Here is an 18,760-nt window from a genome sequence, read left to right on the forward strand (position 1 = left end):
AAAACAAAAACAAAAAACTAAGTGACACAAATATATATAACTCCAAACAGAAGTGGGGCTGTTTATGGAGGGTAATATTATATAGCTTTCATGAAGCAATTATATAATATACTTTAATATGATAAATATTGATTTTATTTATGGTAGTTTATAGCCTAATGGTATAATATTAAACTATTAATAACAATAATTATGATGGTGTAGTTGCAGATTAAAGTATCCAAAAATACAAAATGGGTATAGTCAACTTTAGCTAAAAGAAATGGCTCTAATGGATTCCTACATACACTAAATATTTCGTTAATAAGGGTCTATGTTTAATCATCCATCATATAAAAAACGTAGCAATCACGAGGTGACAACAATTTTAAAGTATCTATTAATTTTCAACAAAGCTACGAGCAATGGAATTTGCTTTTCTTTGTGAAGACAAAAAAAAAAAAAGTTTGTTCGATGCTTAATTAATCACTATTAACATCGATTGATATAACAAGACGGTGGATCATCAAAAGTCATTATGGCCATTGAAATAAGTAGCTAAAGAGAGAACCTTTTGGTAGTAATATTACTCGACGAAACGTATAGAAAATAACTAAAGCAGTTTATAAGTTATGTCTTTGTAGTATTAACTAAACATTTCAATCGTAAATAGAACAACTGAACAACCATCTTCTTCACTCATAATTCAGTATTGACCAGATTTTTTGACTTAAAGCTTACACATGTTAATTAGGTTATTCGAACTTATATTTTTGGGTAAGAAAAGGTGTCCGTACACTCGTTAAAAAGAAACATAGATTTGACATTGATAGCTATTTATTCTCTCGGAATTTTCTTTTTCCCCTATTCTTTTAAGTGTTTCTTCTTCTTCTTCTTACTTCTTAGGTAAGGGGCCAATGCCGAGGACTTTACCACGACCCTTTATTCTTTTAAAAAATAAAAAAATTCGAGGTTTTATTCGCTTCAACAGTAGTAATATTTACAGTTATCAAAATTTTATAGAAAAAAACAAAATATTGATTAAAATTATTAGATTAGAGTGCCCCTTTGAAAATTAAAAATGTTATCATGGTCCAAAGTGGAGATAGGGTTTCTCATATTTTATAACAATTTTTTTGGAATCCATTTGGGCCTATGAGGCATAAGAATAAATACATATACAAGCAGACAAATTAAGTAATAAACAGATTGAGAAGAGAATGAACAAAGATATTCCTTTAGGAAGCTCAACTAGGAGCCTAGGGCTCTTATACATTTGTAATTATATTTAGTTACTTACAGTAAAATGGTTTGAAATGTTTTTTATCAGTGGTTAAGATTGTGAAAAATGTAAAAAAAAATCATTTGAATTTATAGCCAATCAATATTTTCGTCAATGAAGAACTTACCATAAGCTTATAGCGATATCCATAATCTCCGTCGATAAGCCATGTATAGTTGTTGGATAGAACTTGCAAGTGTTGTTCCTCCGCCGCACGAATGTAAACTAGATAAAGATAGGTAGTAGAATAATAATCCAGTCTCCCATTTTAGTTAATACATATATTTAGTGGTAGTGGTACTAAAAACAAATGCATGCATACGTACGAAGATGGTAATATGTATTTTGGACCATAAAATTAAAGAAAGATAATTTTAATTTCTACATGTGTAGTCATTTGCAAATGATTACTCGACCACAACACGGTTGCTTTTGGAATCACCAACTTTTGTAAAATAAAGATAAAATTACACCCATTATGTTTGGATTTGATAGAGTATTCGATAATGGACGTTCATATAAATTAGAAAGAATTACATTATATACGTAACATAGTTAGATTCGGACGCACGTAGCATTTATCTTCACTCCGATTCGTGTTTCTATGAATATATTTCCAATATCATTATCAAAAGGAGTTCATTAGCTTTGGTCCTTTTCTTGAAATATACAACCAAACATGGATCAGAGTTTTTATACTTGTGTGTGTTGTTTTCTTCTTCTAATCATACTTACCATAGAAATATTCAAGTTTCATGATTAACAACTACAATACCGCTGATACATTTTTTTTTTTTATTGCTTACTACAATACCGCTGATAAATATATTATCATTGTATGTCAAAATCTTTTAACTACTCACAATAATAAGAAAATTATGTGCCAAACTGCCAAGTGCCAATAACTAAAAGATTAAACAAAACTAAAGAAGAAGAAGAGAAAAATTAATAGTTAGTTCACTAGTACGTATGGGAAAATTGTTGGCGACTTGGCGTGATATGGGAAATTTCTGTTTTCTCAGAAACCATACTAGTGAACTCTGAATCATACATTTTGTTTTGTCGGATGGATTAGGCTTTGTATTTTATACAAGTCACACACACTAGTTTATATGGCTTACGAGGTAACAATATATGTCAATAGATGGGCCTAGTTTGTTTATCTTATTGGGCTTTACAAAGAAATTATACATTGAAAATTGGATACCAAAATAGTTTTCATCTCAGATTCTCAGGCCCTTTTTTTTCATTATCAGGCCTTATTGTAAGTTAAAAAAAAAAAAAAAATTGAAATGTCAAATAAAAAATTATTATCAAAAATTCATACACATACATCATCATCTCACAACATAATATTATAATTATCATTATGAGCCATCGTAATTGTCTAATTGATGATAGTAAGTAGACTAATTAAATGTTTAGACGTTACATGTTTACCAACGACTTTCTCTGACCACGCGCATGACGGCGCGTGCACTTCAGTCTCTAAAAGCTTCATTTCATTTTTTTTTGGTCTCAAGAACGAAATCTGAAACCGCCACACACAGTCAAAAATGTCTCTCTCGCTTACCTCTTCCTCCGCCGCTGCTGCTACCGCGGCGGCTTCGACATCGGGATCATCGTCTTCTACGGCGACAGTTTCTTCACCCTCCACGACCACGTCCTGGTTCTCCGGAATCGTTCGCGGCCGTGGTGACAAATCCGGCACCGCGAAGCTATCCAAAAGCTCTTCGATGGCTGGAGGTGGAAGCGGAAGCGGAGATTACGGTGGTCCAATCAAAGGGAAAAATCAATTTCGTGGGGTTCTGTTTAAATACGGTCCCAAATCCATTCAGGTTCTCTTCTTCATTTCAATTTGTTTAAATTGTGTTGCTTTTGAGTTCCATCAAAGCAAAAAGGGGAAACTTTGATATTTTATAATACATTCGTAGCTCATGGTTTACTTAAACTTAAGTAGCTTGTTCTAGATTTCTCATTAATTTATACATTGTTGTGTTTGTTTCAAGACAGTTTTTGGCAAACGATTGTGTTCATCACACGCTTGTTTTCCTCACTTTGACTTTTTTTTTTCATGTCCCAAATTGGTACCTTGTTTAATGATCATGTTGCTTGAGGTTTGTTTATTGAATAATTAAGGAAAATCAATGAGATACTAGATGATCCAAGCCATGTGAGAGACCTTGGTTTCATGTTTTACATCATTTGAGCTGACTAGTTATAGCAGCAGTGATCAAAGTTTACAAATTACAATGATCGTTCCTTTCCGAAAACTCAGAATGGATGTTACTTGAGATTTTGCTGATGAGAATTCTGGTAGTAACAACAGCTTGCTTGTCTGTTTCACGTGTATCTCTAGGTGGCTTTTAAGACGGGAGAGTATAAGCAACAAGTGATATTTATCGGTGGATTAACCGATGGACTTTTAGCTACTGAGTATGTGGCTTCTCCTTTTTTGATATAAATTTTTATCCTTTGGCATGAATTGCCTATCCAATCTCATTTTTTTCATGTATATTAATTGATAGAACATTCACAAATTGGCCGTTTCAGTTACTTGGAACCTCTTGCAATTGCTTTGGATAAAGAAAAGTGGTCACTCGTTCAACTATTGATGTCGTCTTCATATTCTGGATTTGGCACTTCCAGCTTGAAACAAGTAAATATTTTCTTGCCTTGTGATATTGTTAGACTCTGGGGAAAAGCCAAGAATTTCTCCATTCAGCAATTTAGTTAACAGTACATCCTTGTCCCTTTTGATGAAGGATGCTCAAGAGATCGACCAGCTAATAAATTATCTCATCAACAAAGAGAACTCCGAGGGTGTTGTTCTGCTCGGTCATAGCACTGGCTGCCAGGTGATTGGTTATGCTCCCAAACAGTTTTCCTCATGGTTCTGTACTGTAAGAAAATTTATGACAGAAACTCTTTCTTCTCGCACTGTGAAACAGGATATTGTGTACTATATGGGAACAAATGCTGCATGCTCCCGAGCTGTCCGAGCTGCAATTTTGCAGGTGTTAGTTAGGCCTTGAAGTTGGGTCTTGTGTTGTGTGCTGTATCATATGTTTGACTTTAGTTCATATTGCCAATTGCAATATTTCTATGTAGGCACCAGTAAGCGATAGAGAGTATAAAGCAACGCTTCCTGAAACACCAACTATGATAGACTTGGCTGCAAACATGATAAAAGAAGGTCGAGGAGAGGAGCTAATGCCTAGAGAAGCTGATCCTTGTGCTCCAATCTCTGCGTACAGGTAAACCTCTATATGTCTTTGAACATGGAAGAAATGTGTTTTAAACATGTCTAGATACAAAAAAATTATCCTTTGCGCGTCCTGCAGATATCACTCCCTCTGCGCTTACATGGGGGATGACGATATGTTTAGTTCTGACCTTAGTGATGATCAGTTGAAAACTAGACTTGGGCATATGGCTAACACACCTTGTCAGGTAAAACAAAACCGCAACCAAAAAACAACCATCTCAAGCATTTCCAGTCCCGATTAACAGAACTGTTACTTGTGGTGGTAAATTGGGCACTGATAAGCTTATTATATCATCTAATGTCCTGTATCTACGCAGGTGATTTTCTCCATGGGTGATGAGTATGTACCAGATTATGTCGACAAAAAGGCATTGGTTAATAGGTGAGGCCATTCAACTAAAGTAACAATAAGAATCTAGAACTGATGATACAAGGATGTTGTCTTTGTGTTCATCTGTTAGGAATCTAAGCGAAAATAGGAGAACTATTGATGGAAACTTTGGATGAAAATGATATGGAAATGATTGCACATGAACAAACCAATCATAGATGAATGATAATATCTGTGTGATTTACAGATTAAGTAAAGCAATGGGTGGGGCAGAGAAAGTGGAGATAGAGCATGGGAATCATTCTCTCTCCAATAGAACTCATGAAGCTGTTCAAGCCATTATTGGTTTTGTTAAAAGAGAAGGACCCAGTGGTTGGGATGATCCTTGGAGCTAAATCTGAGTTTTGGATTTATGTGGATGAAACTTAAAATTCAAATCTGAATATTGACTTCCTGGCTGATTAATAATCATTTCTCCATAAAAAGTAAATTTTACTTTTCATTCTGTTATATAATCCTCGATTTCTTTTTTGTTTTTTGCTTTGTTTTGTCGTGAACCAAAATTGTTTACTTGTTATATAATCTTCGTTCTTCAATATGCCTTGTGTTGCTGAGTCCACAAATTCAGCTTGAACATGAAAAAATCTGAATCAGTAAGCAATCAAAAGTATAAGGTAGATGACAGAAACACAACATATCCCAAGAAACTATCACCGAATTTCACTTGTTAAAGGATAGGATAATATCAGAAATTTCCATTCTTATAGATATAAATGTCAAACTTATACCAATATATATTTATTTCCTTTTTTTGCTAAATATTTATACCAATATTCCCAAACTAAGATAAATATGTAGATTCTTTGTTTAGCAAAAACATAAAGGTTGATTTTTCAAGTCTAAAAAAAGATTAAGACGATAAAAAGGATTAAGACGATAAACAGGAATAAGATGGTTCACTTTTAGCAACAAATTTTCAGTTAAAAGAAAAGAATTTCTTCAGAGAAGCATTATGGCAGCCCAACAAAACTAAACTGTGAATTTTTAATTTAGAAAGTTTATAATCTCAAATCTAAATTTCTCTAAATTAACTTTTATTTTCGGCAAAAAAAAAAATAGTGAGCGGCGGTCCGACAATGACCAAACAAACAAGACACGTGACGCCAACATATTGTCTCTAAAATCTCACCGTACACTACACGGCCGATTAAAGATTTAACCAGATAGTGTCCGCAATGCTCCCAAACGTCACGCCGACGCGACTACTAAACACACGCTTCCTTAGTTGGCGCGATCAATCACACACCGGTTCGGAGCTACGACACGGGGTATAATCGTCTGTACATAAAATTTGTCTCTTCCGCAACTCCATAGAGTTCTTTCATGCCGACCAATCCCTAAATTCTCACCTACAGTAATTAATTACTTTTTGTGGACTTCTAATGTTTTTTTTTTTTTCTTCTTTTCTCGAGAAATATCGAAACTGAGAAAACAATTACTCGAGAGTATCCAACCTTGGAATTCGCTGTGTCGTCAAATTTGATTTCTTTCCTATTGTCGTCATCTTCTTCCGATGCCAGAGAAAGTAGTGATTCCGTCTCCGGCGCTGAGTCATCTTCATCAATGGAGCTTAGGCGCTCTAACATCACTCGTCTTCTTCATAATGGTTGTCGTATGGAGCATTGACGGTTGTACACTCAAAAGCTTCATCGAATCGTGGAGATTCAACTCTTACTCCATGCGACTCACTTCTCCTGCTTCACTGAAACCAAAACCTCATCCTCTTGTTCTGGATCCGACCCGGGTGAAGCTTTCCTGGATCTCCGTCGAGCAAGAGCAGAACTTCACGGCGAATTTTCTCAGAAACTGGTTGGCTCCGGGAGGAGAGAAGTGCAGAGAAGCAGAAACTGTCGAGATTCAAGTTCCGGGAATCGACGGGATGGATTTAGTTGAGTTAACGGCTGGTAAGATTCACGATTTCAGATTTCAGTCTTTAGACGTTTATGGGAAACGAGTTTGTATCAGTGGAGATTACTTCGAGACTGATCTCTCCGGCGAAAACTGGAAATCGAGACCACCGGTGAAAGATTTAGGAAACGGAACTTACTCTTTATCTCTTCAGGTTCATCCTGATTTCGCCGGAGATTACAATCTCACCGTTGTTTTGCTCTTTCGTCACTTTCAAGGTCTTAAACTAAGCCCCGCGCGTTTCGCTTTCGATAGAAAGCTACGTAGTTTCAGATTACGGTTTATCAAGAAACCTGACGTTGTTTTGCCGGAGCTTCGAAGATGTGTTCGGTCTGATTTCGGCAGAGACGTTTGGTCTGGTCGGTGGGTTAGGCTTGGTAAGAACGAGGAATGCGAAATCAGCAACGACGGACGGTACCGTTGCTTACCGGCTAATTTCCCTTGCCGGAGACCATGGTGTGGTGGAGCTTTAGCTGACTTAGAGAGCAATGGTTGGGTTTACTCCAGCCATTGCTCGTTTAAGCTCTTCTCAGGCGAATCAGCTTGGGATTGTTTGAAGAACAAATGGATCTTCTTCTGGGGAGATTCCAACCATGTTGATTCGATTAGAAACTTGTTGAATTTTGTTTTGGGTCATCCGGAGATTAGGGCTGTGCCGAGGAGGTTTGATTTGAAGTTCTCGAATCCGAAGAACTCGTCCGAAACAGTGAGGATCACGAGTATCTTCAATGGACACTGGAACGAGACTCAAAACTATCAAGGTCTTGATTCACTTAAAGATGAGGCCTTTAGAGAATTGCTTAAAAGCTACTTCGTAGAAGAGACCGGTGTACGAGACTTAATGATCGTTAACTCGGGTCTACACGACGGCGTTCACTGGTCTAACCTTAGAGCGTTCACAAAAGGAGCAGAAACCGCGGCTGCCTTTTGGAGAAGCGTTTTCGACTCGGTGAAAGCTCGCGGATTCCGCCCGCCTGAAGTGATTTTTAGGAACACTATTGCCACAGGCGGTTACGCGAGGTTGCTTGCGTTTAACCCGAGCAAGATTGAAGTGTACAATGGTGTGTTTTTGGAGAAAATGAAGGAACTAGGATTAGTCTCGGGTGTGATTGATAACTTGGATATGACTTATCCGTGGCACTTTGATAACCGGTGTAACGATGGGGTTCACTACGGGAGAGCTCCAGCAAAGATGCGGTGGAGAGATGGCGAGATTGGGCATCAGTACTTTGTGGATCTCATGCTTGTTCATGTCTTGCTAAATGCAGTTTGTGTAAGATAAAAAGAGTAGAGTAGAGAGAGCTGTTTTAAGTTTTAGGAGCCTAGGAGATTCTTTTATTTCTCTTCTCTAGACTTTCTTGATTATGTTGTATAAATACATTTGGTATGTTAGTCAAAGCCGAAATACAAAAATAATCCGTTTACACACCAATTTTTTTTTACTTGATCATTGAATTTTTCTTTGAATAGAGTTCGTCATTGGTATAAATTTTTCTAATCACATAATGATGTTAATGTGTCTATTTATCATATTTTATACGAATTATATAAAGAAATGATAGACCATCACATTTGTAATCTTATTGATGAAGTAATTTTGGAATTTTTAAATGGATGAATCATGAAATATAACATCTCGTGGCTTCGTGCCACTTAATGTCATTGTTTTTCTTCATTATGAAGGTCAAACATATATTTTTTTTTGGGTTAAATGTCATCTATTTTATATATATAATCCAAAACGACCAAACCACACTGCCTAAACGCGGTCACTAATTTAAACATATGGGGATAATTATATTTGTTTCATTCTTTTTAAAAATCTAGAAATAAAAAACTTTTAGGTTACAAGAGAATAAACTTATTTTTTTTCTTATTTTAATCCTATTTAGTTTTTAAATAACACAATAATAATAATAAAAAACACAGATATTATCGAAATCGAATAAGTCGGTACGCGCCACGCGGTTTAATGTAACCAGTCCACACACAGTTCTGATAATGCTCTTGTCTCACGCTAAACATGGAACTCTCCAAACCAAATCAATTACAATTGAATTGAATCCATCCTCATCACGAAAACGAAACCTTCCCCAAAAAACATTTCCTTTGTCCTTTTCCGTTTCAGAGATTAGATCATCTCAAAGGCAAGCAGCACCAAAAGTTTATTCTACATCGTCACGATTCGCGTTGCTGTTTTTACTTTTGTCGGAAAAATTCTTCGCTTTTGTCGCAATTCTCAATTAGCTCGCTTTGTCAAACAAAAACAACCAATAGATCCGGCATCGCCGTGTAATAGTCGCCGGAGGCGATTTCAGCGTCGTAAGGTCGCCGTTAATGGCGTTAACGTGGGGATCTGCGCTTCGGATTTCGGTTCTCCTTATCCTTGTAGCTGCAATTGTCTTAGCTTGCTATTTTCTCCCCGTTGAGAAGGTCCGTGGTTGTCCAAATTAGGGGTTTTCCTGATATGGGGTTTTGTTGGTATTGGATGCTCTCTGTGAAATTCTCAATCTTTTCTTTGGATTCCTGGTTAAAATGTCGCCTTGAATTGTCTCGTTTGAGGTTTCGTAGCAATGAAAGGATTGAGCTTTGCAGTATGATATGTGTGTATGCGTGGCTGAATTGAATTGATTAGCAAAAGCAAATGTGCGAGTAAAGCTTATAGATTTTGTCTAGATAGTATCTTTCCTTTTTGAATTCCTCTCATTTTGGAGTATTGTAGGTTTTATGGTTTGAAACTTACTATTCCTTTTGGTACTTTTTTCAGCTTTTGAAGGATTTTTTGTTATGGGTTGAACAAGATCTAGGGCCTTGGGGACCTTTTGTCCTGTAAGTGACTCTTCTTCTTGTTTCTTGGGATACGAAGCTTACTTGATTCTTGCGTGAAATTGTAGCAATGAGATACAGCAACAGTAATGGCTGTAGCTTTACAACTGTTTCATAACTAATGTTGTTTATCCATAGATTTTAACAAGTCTATGCACTTAAAACTTCTAGAAATTTAGGGACATAAGAGTTAGGAGGCCTTTTTGAGCAGGTTGTTTACCTCGGTACTGAACTTGTCTTTCTTTTGTAATATTTGCAGAGCTGTTGCATACATTCCTCTAACAGTTTTGGCTGTTCCTGCCTCGGTTCTCACGGTATATACATTATGATTCTTTTTCTTTTGTGTGTGATATATTATGGCTTCTATCCACTTTGAGAGTTTATCTTCTTTGAGAGTCACAGGTTTGTTCTGTAAATGTGAGATATCATATTTGGTTGAATTTTGTGCTATTCAGATCGGTGGTGGCTACCTTTTTGGGCTGCCAATTGGTTTTGTGGCGGACTCAGTCGGTGCTACACTTGGCTCAGGAGCAGCATTTCTTCTAGGCCGTACAGTAAGCGTCTCAATGATCTTATGTAGTTAGAAGATATGCAGACAGACGCTATCTTTATTTTGTTTGGAACTTACATTGTAAATGCACTTATGCAGATTGGAAAACCTTTTGTAGTTGCAAAATTGAAGGATTATCCTCAGTTTCAATCGGTGGCACTCGCGATTCAGAAATCTGGTTTCAAGGTTTGCACCTTAAACCTACGAAGAGTGAATTTTGTTGTTGTGCTGTCACTCTTTTCTTACTAATGAATATGCAAAACTGAATGTAGATATGCTTGCTGCTACGGCTTGCTCCTCTCCTCCCCTTCAGCATGTTGAACTACCTCTTATCTGTAACTCCAATTCGGCTAGGCCCATACTTGCTTTCTTCTTGGTTAGGGATGATGGTAATCTAATCTACTCCACCTCTCTACCACCACTGTAAAATGTTTTTGATTGTAAGATCAAAAGAATACATCTTGACACATTATTAATTTGCAGCCAATAACGCTTGCGCTAGTGTATGTCGGAACAACTCTTAAAGACCTTTCTGATGTGACTCACAAGTGGAGGGAGTTCTCGCTAAGTCGCTGGGTAAGATTTGCACATATATTCTCAACTTCTTGTTTCAATCTCTTTCTGACCTGTGTTCTGCGATTTGCAGGCGATCTTGATCTCGAGCCTTGTAATATCAGGTTAGTTCGACGATTCCTAGAATTCATTTTCACCATAATAAGAATCTTTAACAAACAGCTAATGCACAGAATCACTAATGTCTCTCGTTTCTTCTTTTATTTGCAGTGATATTAATGGTCTGTGTTACGAAGGTGGCTAAGGACGCTCTAAGAAAAGCATTAGCAGAGCACGGAGGAGACATGAACGAAGCGGTTGCAGCCTCACCTGAGCTGACCGTTTCTGAAGATGCTACGACGGATCTAAACGAGCCTCTCTTAATAAAGATAGATGCTCAACAACCTCAGGACCAAGAGAAAACCATAGTCCTTAAGTAAAGCTACTGAATACTTTGTATAATAATAATCTATATCTTCAACCTTACAAAGCATAGTTTTTTCTTGATTTGTATAATAACATAGATATAAAATTATTTTCAGAACAAAATTTGTTTTTTCTTTTGACATGTAAATTAGTTCACAGGAATTTAAAATATTAGATGAACAAAAATAAATGAAACGAGTTTGGGGATGTAGTTTTCTTTAGTTTTGTATTGTTCTAACTTCTCCAATAATATCTAAAATATATAATTCAGTAACATAATATTCAAAGTTAACATAGTCAACAATAGAGTTGATATTTTACTAATCAACACATTATTTATGTATTTATTATAATTTTTAAGAGGAAGAAGAAAGAGTCATGTCTCTTTCGGTCAAGTCCCTTCGGGAAGAACTTGAAGAAAGGTTACAATTTACACGCACCGCACGCATTGACTTTATAACACAAAAATTGGCAGTAAATCCGGCGGTAAGTTTAACTGTGTGAGTAAAAGAGTTTAAAAGCTATGTTCTTTTTTGGTCCAAAAAAAAAAAAAAAGCTATGTTCTTCTTTTATTTTTTGGTAATACAATGTTCTAAGTAACATATAAAAATCTTTGATCTGACTTCTTCTCTTACAAATCTCTGGCTATCTGAATTCAGAGTCTTGTCCATGGGGATCTCCTTTAGCAACCGTCGACGTGACAACAACCACCACCGTCTCCACCACAATCCTCCTCCTCCTCCTCCCCCTCCTCCTCATCGTCCGCCGTACTATTACCCCGATCCTCCCTCGCAACCGCCGCCTCAAAACGAGTACAACTACAGCTACACTCAGAACAACCTCGTTTCAACTCCTCCGCCTCCGCCTCCTCCACCTCCACCTCCCCCGCCGCAGATTAATTACGGAGCGTACGGTCATAACTATCATCAAAACCAGTATTACCCGCAACAAGCTCCTCCTTATTTCGCCGGTTATCATCAAAATGGTTGGAATAATTTTGGGAGGAGACACTACATTCCGCAACCGCCTACGGTTCAAATTGTGCAGCCTTATGTGGAGCATCAGAGCGCGAAGAAGGTGAGGAATGCTGTCAATGTTAATAAAGCTACGGTGAAGCTCGAACCAGACGATCTTAACCCTGGTCATCATCTTGTTTCCTTCGTCTTCGATGCCATTTTCGATGGCAGGTATAAAAAAAAAACTCTTGATTTTAGGATTTACAGGGTCATATTAAGGTTCGGTCAATCGGACTTTAGAATCGGAATTGGGATGAGATTGGCTGATTAGGGTAGATGGCACTTCTAAGTTATACTGAATCTCATATTTGGATCAAAAAGGTTTAAACTTTACATGATCTGACTCAAAAGTCAAAACCTTTGCTTGCTTTTAGTTACTGGAATTTAGGGGTTTGTTTTTCTTCATTTGGATCAATTTGGTTCAATTGATCCAAGTTTAGTTATATTATAACCAGGATTGGGACATGATTGGCTAATTAGGGTAGAGAGGATTTTGGAAAGGAAGATCTAAATTATGTGGAGCCACAATTTTTGATTATAAAAGGCTAAAACTTTACATGATTCTGGCTTATGGACAAGACATGACTCTGGCTGATGGGTTTGTGATTTGGTTAAGACTTTTCCTTTTACTTGAAATTTTCTAGTTAGCTACTGAATCAATCTTATTACTCTCTCTGTGTTGCCTACCGAGCTTTAAGGCTTTGACCTTAGACTTCGAGTGATCAAAACTCAAACGGACCTTCTGATTGCGAATCCTGAAAACAAAAATCCTAAAACTTTTGAAGTTACTTTTGTATGTTTTGTTTATGAACATTATTACTAAGATTAACCAACAGTGAGTCTGATTATGTTACTTGTCTCATTTTCAGTTTTACAATCATATTTTTTGCAAAGGAGGAATCTGACTGCACAATCGTTCCACATTTACCTGAAGCTTATCCACAAACCAAAGTCCCTTTCGAGAAAGGTACTGGGCAGAAGTTTCTACAACCTTCAGGGACAGGAACTGATTTGGGATTCTTTTCACTGGATGATCTATCGAAACCAACACCAGAAGGGGTGTACCCACTTGTTATATCAGCCGAGGCAGTAACCCCACCAAGCTCGGTTTCAGAGGAAATTTTCGCGCATAAGCAAATCACACTAGCCAGTTTGGAGAAGACTAACGATAAAACGTTTAAAGTGAAAGTCATGAAACAGATCCTATGGGTTGAAGGAGAACGATATGAACTACAAGAGTTGTATGGAATTGATAACTCGGTCATACAAGATAATGGTGAGTCAGGCTTAGAGGATGCCGGTGGCAAAGAATGTGTCATATGCTTGACTGAACCTAAGGACACAGCCGTCATGCCTTGTAGACATTTGGTAAAAGCTTTTACCTATTTTCTTTGATTTCACCTAAACACAAGTTTTGCATTTAGTCGGTACACTTATTAACCGTAGTTTCCAACATGAACATGCAATTTCTGTCATTTTAGACTTACTTCATATTTGACTCTAAACTCGATAGCTAATCTACACCAAATTTCTTACAAGAACATAATTTTTTGGTTGAATAGTTATCAAGACTAAATTATGTGGTGTTCCTTCTTGCAGTGTTTATGCAGTGACTGCGCAAAAGAACTCACGTTTCAGTCAAACAAATGTCCCATTTGTCGAGAACCTATCGAACAACTTGTAAAGATGAAGGTGCAAAGTAGTGATGGTGGACAACACTGAAAAAGAGGTTTGCTCCCTTCACGTAAACACCAAGTTTGGTTTCTTCTCTTTTTCCCTAAACCCTTGAAGCAAGTTCTAATGCCCTGTTTTCTTATACAAACATCATTTCATACTCTGTATATATCTGTTGGTCTTAGTTTCGGAAATGTGGAAGAACAAAAAAACAAAAACATCAGTAATGTAATATATCTCTAATGATTCTAAAGAATTTCTCGCTGTGTCTCTCTGCTTGAAACACTCATTAATCTCTTTGACGTGTTATTGAATATTTCTTTGTTTGCTTATCTCTCGGATAGAACTTGGCAACCATATGTTGTTTACAGTAAGGTATAGAGTCACACTCTCTAGAAACCATTTCTATGTTTGGAAAAGTTCAGCAAGAGTTTTGGATACCTCTATATGTCCCTTATTTGGATTTCTTTTATCTCTTTCTTCTCTAGAAAGTAAAAGTTTTGTGTAGAAGACAAAAAAATGGGGACCTTGATAATTACAGAAATTCAAAAGATAATAAAGAGAGATGGAACTGAAGTTGATGAAGAGCAACATTTCAAAGAAGTTATCTTTTTTGTTTTTCCTCTCCCTTTTGCTCTTTTGTCTATAAAAAAGGCTAAAAAGAAAAGGAAAAAGCTGGGTTGGGAGATGGAGAATGTTTCCTATTGAAGTTAAGCCTGAGAAAGAAAAAGTTAGAAAAGTGAAGTGTGAGTTCATTCTTTTTGACAGAATGTTCAAACTTTTGAATTGAGGAAGATAGTGAATCATATTAAAAAAAAAAAAAGTCTCCATTTGATGAGAGTAGTGAAGCGACCCTCTTCACAAGGTATACATTCATATTGATTCCAGGTGGTATCAGATCTATAGACATGATGTGTCTTTGATAGTTTTCTTATCAATAAAGTGTAAAAATACATACATGAATGAGAGAGCTACTGTATGTTTTCATAAAATAAAAACATAACGTACTGTAAAAATAAAAATGCAAACATAGAAAGTTGAAGTTTGAAGAATGAAAAATTGAAAAGCCCTGGGTCTATGTGAGAATTGTATCTGTCTTGTTTTGGACTATATATAGGATTTGAAGTGATTTGTTTCCTTTTCGGCCTATGACAATGTTTACTAGTCATACCATGATGTTTAATCAAAGTTCCTTGACGAATCTCTCATTTATCAACATTTGTTTTTTTTTCAATTTCCTATATTCTATTTGTAGACCTTCTTCTTCTTTTTCTCAGATTTGACTTTACAGTAAATATAGTTCATCAAGATGTTTAAGTTTCAACTAACTCCACAATTGTAATATTCCATTAACTATCCCATAGGAAAGAAAATGAATGATTTTGTCCAAGCGAGATTAGTTTTGAAAGTGTAATTATTGGCTGAGATAAAACTCAAATAATGAAGATTACTATGATTCAAGAACTAAAGTGTCTGAAAGATATATTACTGGAACAGAATTGATAACAGCTCAGCACACAAGATATACTGTCATGACTTCAAGCTAAACTAAAGTTTTAGATTCAATAGATAGTTATATTACATATATATCTAAGGTTTTATGTTATTTGTTATATAGAGAGGGAGTTGCTTACTTTAGGATACGTGTTAGGGATTCAACGTGAGAGGCACATAGATGTTTGCGGTGTTGTCACACGATGGCTTAGTAGAAGTTCTAGTTCTGGTGGCTAGAGGAGATTATAGAACTGTTGATGTAAGACTGATGCGCCAGGGTTATAGGTGTTGCAATGTTGAAGTCTTAGGTTCGCTAGTTTAGTGTAGCTCTGGCCTCTGAAGAACCCTATGGAATAACATGGATTGCTACATGGAATAGTAAAACTATAGCCTAATACGAACCTTGTACGTACGCACTACGCACCCGTCAAAGATATTATCATATTGCGTCATCAGCTAGTTCACACTGTCAATCTCTCAACCATATATATAATTCACTCTTATCATTTCCGCCATCAGTTCATACGTGTTAACATTTTGCATACTAAAATATAACGACTCAAGTAGGAGACGTATTTGTGATAAGATTCGTTTTAAAGAAAAGAGAAAGAGAAAGAAAAAAAACGAATCTCTATAAGGAAAAGATGGTAACAAGAGAGAAGAGAATAGAGACAAAAACACCAATTAATGTCATTTTGTCAATAAGAAGAAGATGACCCCATGTGAACATTGGAGACTCATGTGACTCAACTCTATCATTTTTGGCAAATTACATTTACCTACAAGTTTTTATCCCAATAATACCCAAAATTTTGTTTTCAAATGTTTAATGGTTAATTTGCTGATAAGTGTTGTTTTTTATTTAATCATTTTAATTTAAAAGTCTTTGAGATTTTTCTCTTTATCAAAGTCTTTCTTTCGTTTCCCATAAGAAGAGTTGAATTCAAAGCTAATAAAAAAAAAAATTACCAAAAAAAATTCAATAATGTGGAACGAAATAATTCTCCCACAGCCATCGTAAAATTGTATCATAAATGTCAAAAATGGTACAATGTCCTTTCGTTGTAAAAGACTTGGCCTATATCATACAATAGATTTTTTTACGAGCTAACGTTACCTTTTTTTGTCCTATCCAATTATATGGTACAGAACTACAGATTACTCTCATTCATATGGCCATGACAATAATATCCCACTAGATGTTTTTTTTACGAGTATAGTTTTTTCACTTCTTCTTTTTTTATTTATTTATTAATTGTTGTTTGCTTTAATATTCCCTAATAGTATTGGGACATAACATGTTTTGTACCTCGTCCGTTGTTTTAGTTTTAATTTCATTTTTAGAACTTCTCTATGTATAAACATATATTATACTCTCTACATTCCATAAAAACTATAGTTTACGTGTAAGTAAATCATCGGATATAATTAAAAAAAGCGTGAACAACCTAACTACGAAATTCGGGTTTATGATCAATTCCATGTACAATGCATTTTATTTTTTTAAAGCTAATGGTACTATTCTCATATTAATTGCATGTTAACAACTACTACTATATATGTAATTAACATCTTATGTATAGTTTGCACTCTAATTGGGATTTGAGATGTTATTATGTACGTACGGAAGTGTTGTTACTTCTTTTCCTTTGACCATAATACTTACGAAAAAATATTCCAATAAGAAAAGAAAAGTACTTATATATATATACACTCAGACTGAACAAAAAAAAAAGTTTTTAAAAGTTTAAGTCTTGTTTAAAAGATACTGCAAAATAAATTTTGTTGGATTTACCATTTGTCTACGACCCAAACGACACAATGTACATTAATTTGTCGCTATAATATGCAATAAGAAAGTATGATAAAAAGAAAAGTTAGAATGAACCCATGCATTGGTAGGAAAGTGGTAGCTAGAGTTGGGTTAGGATGTAAGTTCACACACATGTTCAATGTTTCGATTTTTTGCTACGAACAGCTTCGTTGTGCATGAACCACTTAATTGGTGGTTGTTTGGGATTTGGCCTAAACAATGAATCCGTGGTGGATTTGCCCAAAAATATTATGACCAAAGAACATGCTCATCTTTGATATTTGTCGGCATTTCGAGTTTTCGACATTTGATATTAATTGGAAAACAAAACAATAAAAATCTCATGGAAATTTGTATATTTGTGTGTATGCATGTAATATGTAACTTTTGTTTCTCTTTACTATTTTGTTTTTTGTTGTTTTATTAATTCTCTTTACTAATTGACAGTGAATTAATTTTTTTCGTCTTAACAGTTAAATCTTTAAAAAGAATCCCCAAAAGTGTATAAATATATAGTATTATTATAATTTAAAAGCCAAAAAGGAAAACTAAAATAAGGGGAGAGTGTTTCATGCCATGTTTACATATAATTTAGGCTTTTGAGACAAAGTGCAATCATGATACTTATATGCGTAGAACAAAAGTGTCTAAAACTTAGATAGCTTAATTAAGAGAAAAATTAAGAGAAACTGATTCGGCCGAAAACGTGATTATGTTTACTCGCAAGGGTGTGTGAGTGAGGCTTTCATCATTTACACAACCCCACTTTTTTTTTTCTCTCTGTTTAGTTATTATTAGTTTCTAACAACATATAATAGTTAGCAATTTGAAGTAATTCTTTAAGGTAAATGTCTTTTTCCCATCAAGACAAAAAAGTAATCAATTAAAACACTTTATTCTTATGCCTAAATTTCTCTTAAATTGTCTCTTTCTTTAACCAATTTTGTCATTTTTTCATATAATTGGTCCCACTGTTTCAAGTAAGTTTTAACTTTTTACTAAATTATTGAAGAAAATGTCGACAAAAAAAAAGGTTTAAGAAACATGGATTGTTCACTGCTGAATACAGTTACAATTACATGTGAGTTTTACATCATTACAAAATTCGTTTAAAGTTATAAAAAATATTAGGCAGGTGGATAGATTTTTTTTTTTTTTTATCATTACAAATGTTTTTAGTTCGCGAATTATTAGTTGTAAAATAGATTATTAAAAAAAAAAAAAAAAAAAAAAACAGTACCTGGATAGGATAAGCATTAGAGTGGCCTCCAATTATGGGTGTTGTGGTTTTTGGCTACTTACTATTATTATTACCAAACCTGATCGATCCGTGATGATTTTTTTGTATATATGAAAACGAAATAAATACATAAATCGAGTATAGTTTTGTTAATGATTGAAGAAACGAGCCATGCGCGATATCATAATAATTATTGCGACAAATTATTCAAGAGTATGTGAATCCATATGGTCAAATAGTTTCTTTGAATCGTAGAGTGAAATTAATCATGATTGGGGTTTACAGTCATATATATATATATCTAAATCAAACCAGAAAAATAAGACTTCTTTATGTTGTTT

General features: G+C 35.2%; 4 protein-coding genes across 4 annotated transcripts; all 4 read left to right on the forward strand.

Moving 5' to 3' along the window:
* The first annotated feature begins 2,739 nt into the window (after nt 1-2,739).
* On the forward strand, nt 2,740-5,395 carry LOC17883761 (UPF0613 protein PB24D3.06c). Its single transcript, XM_006286793.2, has 9 exons — nt 2,740-3,099; nt 3,621-3,697; nt 3,815-3,920; nt 4,027-4,119; nt 4,213-4,278; nt 4,373-4,518; nt 4,606-4,714; nt 4,847-4,911; nt 5,108-5,395. Exons 1-9 carry the CDS (start codon nt 2,818-2,820, stop codon nt 5,253-5,255), a joined length of 1,092 nt encoding a protein of 363 aa, XP_006286855.1. The 5' UTR covers nt 2,740-2,817; the 3' UTR covers nt 5,256-5,395.
* A 732-nt stretch (nt 5,396-6,127) lies between these two features.
* On the forward strand, nt 6,128-8,270 carry LOC17882197. Its single transcript, XM_023780865.1, has one exon. It carries the CDS (start codon nt 6,434-6,436, stop codon nt 8,108-8,110), a length of 1,677 nt encoding a protein of 558 aa, XP_023636633.1. The 5' UTR covers nt 6,128-6,433; the 3' UTR covers nt 8,111-8,270.
* Nucleotides 8,271-8,855: 585 nt separating this feature from the next.
* LOC17882491 (TVP38/TMEM64 family membrane protein slr0305) lies at nt 8,856-11,322 on the forward strand. Its single transcript, XM_006286473.2, has 9 exons — nt 8,856-9,261; nt 9,596-9,657; nt 9,914-9,968; nt 10,110-10,208; nt 10,304-10,390; nt 10,477-10,593; nt 10,688-10,780; nt 10,851-10,881; nt 10,988-11,322. The coding sequence occupies exons 1-9, from the start codon at nt 9,166-9,168 to the stop codon at nt 11,194-11,196; spliced, it is 849 nt and encodes a 282-aa protein (XP_006286535.1). The 5' UTR covers nt 8,856-9,165; the 3' UTR covers nt 11,197-11,322.
* Nucleotides 11,323-11,732: 410 nt separating this feature from the next.
* Nucleotides 11,733-14,165, forward strand: LOC17884560 (probable E3 ubiquitin-protein ligase LUL3). The gene is made up of 3 exons (XM_006287884.2): nt 11,733-12,369; nt 13,068-13,566; nt 13,798-14,165. The coding sequence occupies exons 1-3, from the start codon at nt 11,852-11,854 to the stop codon at nt 13,918-13,920; spliced, it is 1,140 nt and encodes a 379-aa protein (XP_006287946.1). The 5' UTR covers nt 11,733-11,851; the 3' UTR covers nt 13,921-14,165.
* The last annotated feature ends 4,595 nt before the right edge of the window (nt 14,166-18,760 follow it).

The sequence above is a fragment of the Capsella rubella genome, unplaced genomic scaffold, assembly GCF_000375325.1.
Source record: "Capsella rubella cultivar Monte Gargano unplaced genomic scaffold, Caprub1_0 scaffold_6, whole genome shotgun sequence".
NCBI lineage: Eukaryota > Viridiplantae > Streptophyta > Magnoliopsida > Brassicales > Brassicaceae > Capsella > Capsella rubella.